The sequence below is a fragment of the Dendroctonus ponderosae genome, unplaced genomic scaffold, assembly GCF_020466585.1.
Source record: "Dendroctonus ponderosae isolate FM_Combo_2020 unplaced genomic scaffold, Dpon_F_20191213v2 Dpon_F_20191213_1, whole genome shotgun sequence".
Classification (NCBI taxonomy): domain Eukaryota; kingdom Metazoa; phylum Arthropoda; class Insecta; order Coleoptera; family Curculionidae; genus Dendroctonus; species Dendroctonus ponderosae.
Window position 1 is genome coordinate 681,192 of NW_026017110.1, and position 8,126 is coordinate 689,317.

At 36.5% G+C, this 8,126-nt stretch overlaps 1 protein-coding gene across 1 annotated transcript; it reads right to left on the reverse strand.

The window, feature by feature from the left end:
• Window positions 1-94: 94 nt before the first annotated feature.
• Window positions 95-3,202, reverse strand: LOC125505880 (Bardet-Biedl syndrome 7 protein homolog; the record flags this gene model as incomplete). The annotated part of the gene is given in 6 exon segments (XM_048670734.1): window positions 95-284; window positions 353-540; window positions 649-778; window positions 2,393-2,507; window positions 2,742-2,865; window positions 2,940-3,202. Coding segments are annotated over 6 exon segments (849 nt in total), but the record flags the coding sequence as incomplete, so codon positions are not given.
• Window positions 3,203-8,126: the final 4,924 nt, after the last annotated feature.

The window sequence follows — 8,126 nt, forward strand, 5'->3', positions numbered from 1 at the left end:
ATTTCGATTTGGAATTGAAACACAGTCAGGAAAGTATGTAGAATTCTAAAAAAACATTCATCAAACTGACCATTCGCTTTGCACTGTGAATTACCTCCAGGAAAATGATGTGAGAAGCGTCCATTTCGTCGTGAACGTTCACATAGTAGATTTCAATGTTGCCGTCTTGCCTGCCAAGGATCAGGTTTTTGTCACCATTTCCTGCCATATTGTAGCTGTGGATGCACAAAATCGGGCAAAGATTCTTGTCGTTCAAAATTAGCCAACGTTGGAAACCGCCGAGGCTGCAAGTACGGTTCAAATTCACTGGTTTTACAAGCCCAAACGCCCCGTAAAGTTTCCATTTTAATACCTTTCCACATCCAGAATTCCCACTTTTCCATCGACAGTTCCAAACAAAACCGTTCGCGAATCGTCGTCTTCGTAAATATGCAGCACCGTTGGCGAACTTTCAACTTCCATACTCAGAGTTACTCTTGCATGTTCCAACACCCTAATCATACGCCCTTCGCAGGCAATTAAGGATGTCAATCTTCGGGTCTGAAAGTTCACATCTTTAGGAGGCATTTTACTGGAAAACTTGCTAATATGCACGTGTGGTGCGGCTGGTTAGAGACGTTTTGAAAATTCGCTCGGATGCGAACTTACCTTTGTCATGTAAAACGCGATTACGTCCACTATAGTGTCTCCGCATAGGTAAGAGCCGACGTCTTTGCAATCTCTATAGTGGTTGTAAACGTGCCGGCCACACAAGAACAGTTCATTGCCCAAAACAAACCTGAAATTTGGAGAAAACTTTTTAAAATTTAGGCACAATAACAGTTTTTAACTGCACTTTTGTGGCATTTTGTGGTGATTTAACTCAACGTTCATCCCCCTAGAGATTTTACGCATCTACTTAGTTAAACACCGCATATACAGGGTGGTTTTTTAGTGCTATAGAGTTCATCATTTCCTTCGTTTCATATTAAAGTTGTTGACGCACAATGTGCGCATATTCAAAAAACATCTTATATGATACATTACATTATGTATACATATAAGTGTAAAGTGTATTCTGTCTCTATCTGTATACATATAAAGTGTATTCTGTCTCTATAGCTCTTCCTCGTTTTTCTCCCGTCTATTTTAAACAGAAGACCCAACCCAACCCAACTAAACCCAAGAAGAGCAAAATGAACAACATCTCGTTAAAGAATGTTAAATGTTGCAAATAAAAAAGATATTGTACATTCAAAAGGAAATTAATTTAAATTTTACCTATTCCCGATCCATTTATAAATTATTAGACTAACGAGAATATTAAAATTTTAATGCGTTAAACAAGTTCAAAATTTTATGAACATTATATCTAAAAATTCATTGTAGATACAAAAAAATACGTCTTCCCAATCATCCGTTAAGAATTCTATTGAACCAAAATATCAATACATTATACAGGGTTAACAATGTGGACTTCAACCTAAAACTTTTTAACGCAATATAACTTTTGTTTTTCAAATGGAATTGTAAGTTGCTATCTAATGACGTATTAGTATACAGGTACTTCCATTTGAAAAACAAAAGTTATATTGCGTTAAAAAGTTTTAGTTTGAAGTTCACATTGTGAACACCCTGTACAACGTATTAATATTTGGACGTTTATTTACGACGTTTTATTATCGAGACGTATTTTTTTGCATCTGACTGCTTTTTTTTGCTTCTACAATTAATTTTTAGATATCATGTTTCTAAGCAAAATTTTGCTAAAACAGCGATAATCTGCCAAGGTCGCAAGTAAGAAGAGAAAATTTACGGTGCATATGCAGCGTTTCAAGCTGCATTCCATGAGCTGATGAAAAATGGGTAGTTCTATTTAGAACAATACACTTTAATCTAGCCTCGCTTTTCCGAGACACTCTGTATCATAAGATATTTTTAAAATGTGCGCACTTTGTGCGTCAACAACTTCTATATGAAAGTATTTTGCGAAAGTTCAACACCAACGGAAATAATGGACTCTCTCGCACTAATAAATCACCCTGTATGTAAAATTGAATGAAACTCATTTTACCAGTCGGGAACGTAGGTGGCATCGGATATCTCGCTCGCACGCATAGCAGTCTAGAGAAATGCAAGTCGCCTGCGCGCTGCTGCGTTCCAGCTTGATACCTTCACCGCTTAAAATATTTTCGATTTTTTACCAATTTTCAATTACATTTTATTGTTCAAAGCATAAAAAAGTTAGCATATCGACGTTAAGTAGATTTTTTATTTTAATTTCGCCAAAAAATAATTTTATATTTAAAAATTAATCGATCATTTTTTTGCGATATTTTCTGGACGGGTTGTATCGGCAAACCAAGGTATCTCTCTCTATTGATCTAAGAGCTACATTATGCAAGCTGCTTACATGGAATTGATAGTTTCCGTCATTCCAGAGTCAAATACCAGGAACAGTTTTCCTTTCTTCGTGTATCCTTTAACTTCGTTCCCCGCTGCTATGAATATTTTATCGTTTGCCGTTCCTGGAAAATTGCAAATTCAGATATTGCTATATTTTATGCATATTCAAAAGCGCAGGTAACGAGGACTCTTTTATTAGTTTACCGGAAATAAGGAATAATTGTTATAATTGCTTTAGCGAGTAGAAAAACAGCGAAACTCTCTATTTCACTTGAACGCCCCTATGGAAATTTTCATCTAGTCATGATCATTTGCAGTTTAATGTTAAAACAATTTTTTAATATTTGTTCAATTACCTGAAGCTCCAGCCACTTTGAGCGATGTAATTGGCGGACCAGGCAGAGTTTTAAAATGTATTTGAATGTCGTCTCTTCTAACCGAAAATAGCTGCAGGATTCCTTCGCTATCCGCGATTGCAACCTATTAATGAGGAAAATACCTTCTATATCTTTCCACTAATCAATGGTAAATACAATGAAGCAGATGTTAGTTACTTTTTGGGGCTCTTTACTGGTGGAAGGGGGCAATAATCTCATGCAGTTTTTATTGGTGACTCCTGCCACTGTATAATCCACTCGCGATAATTGCAATTCCATGTTTTTCCGCTAGTTTTTTGCAATTTAACACCAACGAAACACATAAAGCAGACGATTATTTACGTTGTTCGGCAATGCAGGTGGTTTCGGAAGAATCGATATTGTCTTGCCAACCCGGAATAACTACAATCAGCCCTCAATAGCAAGAACAATTCCGACCGGGAAATAGTGTTTAAGTGTAAATGCAATCCAATAGCCAAATATTAAAACATTCCGATCGAAATGTCGGCGTATTCAATTTAAGAAATTAATGGAAAACTGCGAAATATTTCACTATTGCATCGAATTGACCAGCGAAGCGTTATTAAATGTGGTACAGAAATCTGCTGGCGCTTACAGACAAAGAATTAAATGTTCGTGTTTTGGTCTTTAGCAGAATAATGGCGCAATTTCAATTTAAATTTTAGAAGCAACAAAGCGCATTGTTGGTGGCTTTTAAATATGTGTACATGTTTCTGGAAAAAATCCTGCAGAATATATGGGAATTTTTATTAAAGCCTTCGCGTCTTCGGAAGCCAATACATTTAGCTGTAAATATTCTAGAAGAAAAGTGCAACAAAATGACTAAAAGCGACTAAATTGAAGAATCTTGGTTTAATCTGTTCAAAGTAACGTAATTTAACTGCATTTAACGGCCGTAATGTTGGCAAATTATTTCAATTGAGAATCTCAGTGCTGCTCAAATTAATTCGACGCACCTCCACTAATCCAATCATTATTTAACTAAAATTACACATTTCAATAATGGCTGATTTAATCGTCAATTTGTGCACTATCAGTTTTAAAACACCAGTAAATGAAACAGGAAATTTGACTATGTAAAGAACAATTAATGTGATAATTTGCGAACCAACCGATAGATCAATTTTGAACGGTGACATTCAACTTTAAATAAATATGGATTTGTTTAGTTGCGGACGTTTTGTGGCAAAAAAGCACGGCAAAACTTGGGGAAATAACATAAAATCGTTCACTAGCTGGGATTTTTTGAGCTTATTACAAATAGTGGGTTTTTATGACTTGTTGTGTTGACTTTTGATCATTTGATGCTTTTTATTGGAAACATGTTTGACTGGAGATCGAATTTGACTTGATATTTTCAATCTCAATGCTTTAAATGTTCTCAATGCCTGGCTAAATGAACAGTTGGGGTTTTAAACTAGTTATGGCTTTTAAAGTGAAATGAATGAAATTTACGTTAATAAATAAAATTTATCCAGGAACCATTGTTCTTTTAATATCATAATTGCTTTCATTGAACGCATCGATTCAAGGGAATATTAAACAGTTTATTGGAATGTCTGCATTTGATAGTGAATTTGCTTGCCAACAAAAAAAAAATTAATGAGCTGGAACTGGCATAAAAGAGTTTGTCTTTGGCGCATCTTTGATCCGACCTTAGATTTTCTTTGAGCCTCAATACGGGCAAGTTTGCACGGTGTCGGCTAACTCTTTCTCGCATTTCATTTAATTGGAAAGTGCCGAAATGGGAATATGATATAGTTTGCCAGTCCTCGTTTTGTTGGAGCTAAAAAGCTCCTGTTTACGTGGCATGTTCCAGTCGGTTATAAATTACTCGAAAGAGTGCCGAGATTGTGAAGATAAAGGAGATTTAAAGTGGATGCAAATCCGCAACAGTCGTGAGGGATTAACTCCAGATGTTTTTGAACACCAGTCGCTTTAGGATAGTGTTTAGGCGAATTGTTGTTATAAATGAGGTTTTTGCTCGAGAACTCCAAAAGGATGAGTTTCACTTTGCGCTAGAGCTTCGCTCACGCACAAACTTTTTCAAGTTGATGCACAAAAGTAAAAAGAACTTGTGCCTAAAATGGCAAAAATCTGATATTGCGATATTCGAATCGAGCACGGGAAAGTTCCGAGAGTAGAAATTAAAATCTGTTGTATTGCGGCAACCCTATTTTGCGCTTAGTTTTTAGTTTCGGCCTCTTGTATGAAGAGTAAGCGGCAGATATTTTGATTAGTTCGCACAGAGAGAGAGTTTACTCAACATGGGCATGTATGCAGCACCTGATTTTGCCGAATATTTTATTCGCAAGCATAATTCGGAATTCTCGACGTGCTGAAAAGTGTGAATTTATTTTGATAGATTTACATACGATTTGCCATCTGAGGCAAATGCAAATTCCCCAGAGACGATGTGGTTTTTGCCCGAGTGAGATATGTGAACGTATAGATTGTGATTTTTGCGAGGGCCTGTATATTGTATATTTTGTTCAGCCACTTTCCATGCGAATGGGTAAGTTGCGCTTTGCACTAGAGCGGCATTTTCGTCTAAACGTTTTGGAAGATTCAACAAAAGTGTGCCGTTTTCAATGCAAATGCAACTGTTAGTCTTTTATGGTATGGACAGTTGAAGTGTGCTTGTGTTTATGCTTCTTATAAACTGCTTTTTGGAAAGTATCGCTTCGAGTTAGTAGGTATCCGAAAAAATCCAGGAAATTCGCAGACATTTCTGTGAAAGTGGGGTTTTCTTCATTTAAATCAGCGGATTTTCGCTTTGGACTTATATTATGGGCCGGATTGCGGGATTTTCGGTTTTACCTTGGCAAATGTTTGAAAAATCGGTGTTGTCCAACTTCCAATCGCTTCGCTTTAGTGTCCCAAAAAACCCTGAAAACTCCCAGAAATTTTCTATTCAAGTAAAGTTTTTCACACTTAAAGCAGCGCATTTTCTCTTTTGAGTGATATTATGAGCCGGATTGTGAGATTTTTGGCTTCTTCTGGTCAAATTTTCGAAAAAAATTCTGTTTTTCAATGGCCAATCGACTGAGTAACTTAAAAATTCGTGGAAAGTCCCAGCCATTGTCAATCAAAGTGAGTTTTTCCTCATTTAAAGCAGCGGATTTTCACTTTCGAGTGATGTCATAGTGAGGATTCAGAGATTTTTGAAAAATCCGTGTTTACTAACGGCCTCACCTTCGTAACTGAAAAAATCCAGGAGAAACTCTCAGACAGTTCTTGTTAAAGTGAGTTTTCCACACTTAAAGCAGCGCATTTTCCATTTCGAGTGATATTATGGTCCGGATTGTTGGATTTTTGGTTTTTTCTTGTAAAATTTTTGAACAATTTGTGTTTTTCAAACGCCAATCGCCTCCCATTTCKAACTGAAAAAATTCTGGAAACTCACAGCATTTTCCGCACTTAAAGCAGCTCATTTTCTCTTTCGAGTGATATTATCAGCCGCATTGTTGAATTTTTGGCCGTTTCTTGTAAAATTTGTGAAAAATTCGTGATTTCCAACGGCCAATCGCCTCGCCTTAATAACTGAAAAAATATTGGAAACTCTCAGAAATTTTCCATTAAAGTGGATTTATCTTCACTTAACATCGCGGAGGTTCTCTTTGGAGTGATATTCTGGGCAGTGTTGAGAAATTTTTGTATTTTCCTTGACATTTTTTTTATATCAGTCTATCTATACTAACGGCTAATCGTCCTAGTAACTGAAGACACCCTGTAAACGCCCAGCAATTTCCTATTTAAGTAAGTTTTTCCTTACTTAATGCAACCGATTTCCTTTTTCGAGTGATGTTGTGAGTCTCATTCAAAAATTTCTCATATTTTCTTGACGAATTTTTGAAAAATCCGTGTGGTCCATGCACCATTCGCTTCGATCTAGTAGCTGAAAACATCCTGGAAACTCCTGCTAGAAATTTCTTATTAAAGTGAGGTTTTTCGCATTTAAAGCCGCATATTTTCTCTCTCGAGTGATGTTATGAGCCTCATTCACGAATTGTCGGTTTTCTCTTGGCGAACTTTTGAAAAATCCATGTTGTCCAAGCACCATTCACTTCGATTTAGTAGCTGAAAAAATCCTGAAAACTCCTCCTAGAAATTTCCTATTAAAGTGAGCATTTCCGCATTTAAAGCCGCATATTTTCTCTCTCGAGTGATATTCTGGACAAGCTTGAGAGATTTTTAGTTTTTCCTTGACATTTTTTTAAAAACCGTCTATCTATACTAAGGGCCAATCGTTTTCCGTTAGTAAATGAAAACATCCTGGAAATCCCAGAAATTTTCCAATCAGGTGAGTTTTTCCTCACTATTTTGACTTAGCAGGCAGAAAAATAGCAGGAAGAAAAATTTTGCAAGCAGCTGAGATAAAAGCAACGGCAAAAGCCAAATAAACATGGTAGAAGGGGGACAAAACTGGAAAACATGGGTTTTGTCGAATTCGTACAAAAATAAAGTGTTCTTATCGCTCCCAAGCGTAATTATGCCTTATACAATATTTTTCCGGAACGAGCGGAATCCACATCCATATTTTAGAGTTTTACTGTCGATGCAACGCAAGGGAAAAAATTGAGGCAACAAAAGCGCCCATATATTTTTGATTAGAACACTTTATGTGCAGATCGTAGAATCTGATTATTGGGCCGTTTCCCTTTAAACGGCCACGATGTTAAACTGAGGACCTCATTTCGTCAAAAATACCAAGTTTTCCCTAAACAATTTTTGTGCTTGTGTGAATAATTGCTTCTATCAGAAGATGCTGAATCGCGAATCAAATCAGCCGTTTGCTGAAAGAACGAAACACAATTACCATCCTTCTAAACGAGCCCAATGCCATCAAGTAAAAGGTCCATTCCGTTCGCGTTTTACCTAATTACGCTAATTTTAAAAGTTTCCTAAAATCGAAATTTTAAATTGTTCTTTCGGCTTGTCCAAGTAATAAAACTTTGCCAACAACCTAATTCCAACAGATTAGTATGAAAGAAGTTGACGTTTTTAAGTTGCGTTATCTTCCTCAAGAGATGCAGAGCCAAATTGCCACTCAGTTGTCAAAGGTTTATCTTAGTCGCATAAAAGTTTTAATGAACAGTCTATCAACTGCAAGTCCACGGACGCTGGAACTTTTTTCTCAATTCTGATAACAAAAACTCAGTTTTATACTTCAGTCCAGGTCAGTATCTCCGAGTAGCTGGTTTTTCAATTATCTTCCAGATTAAAAAAATTCTTCGTGGTTTGCCAGCAGCAAATCAATGGTCAAGCTAAATGATCCTACAAAAAGCCAACCGTAAATAATAGTTGCAAACATATATTTCCCGACAAAAATGTTGCATTGAC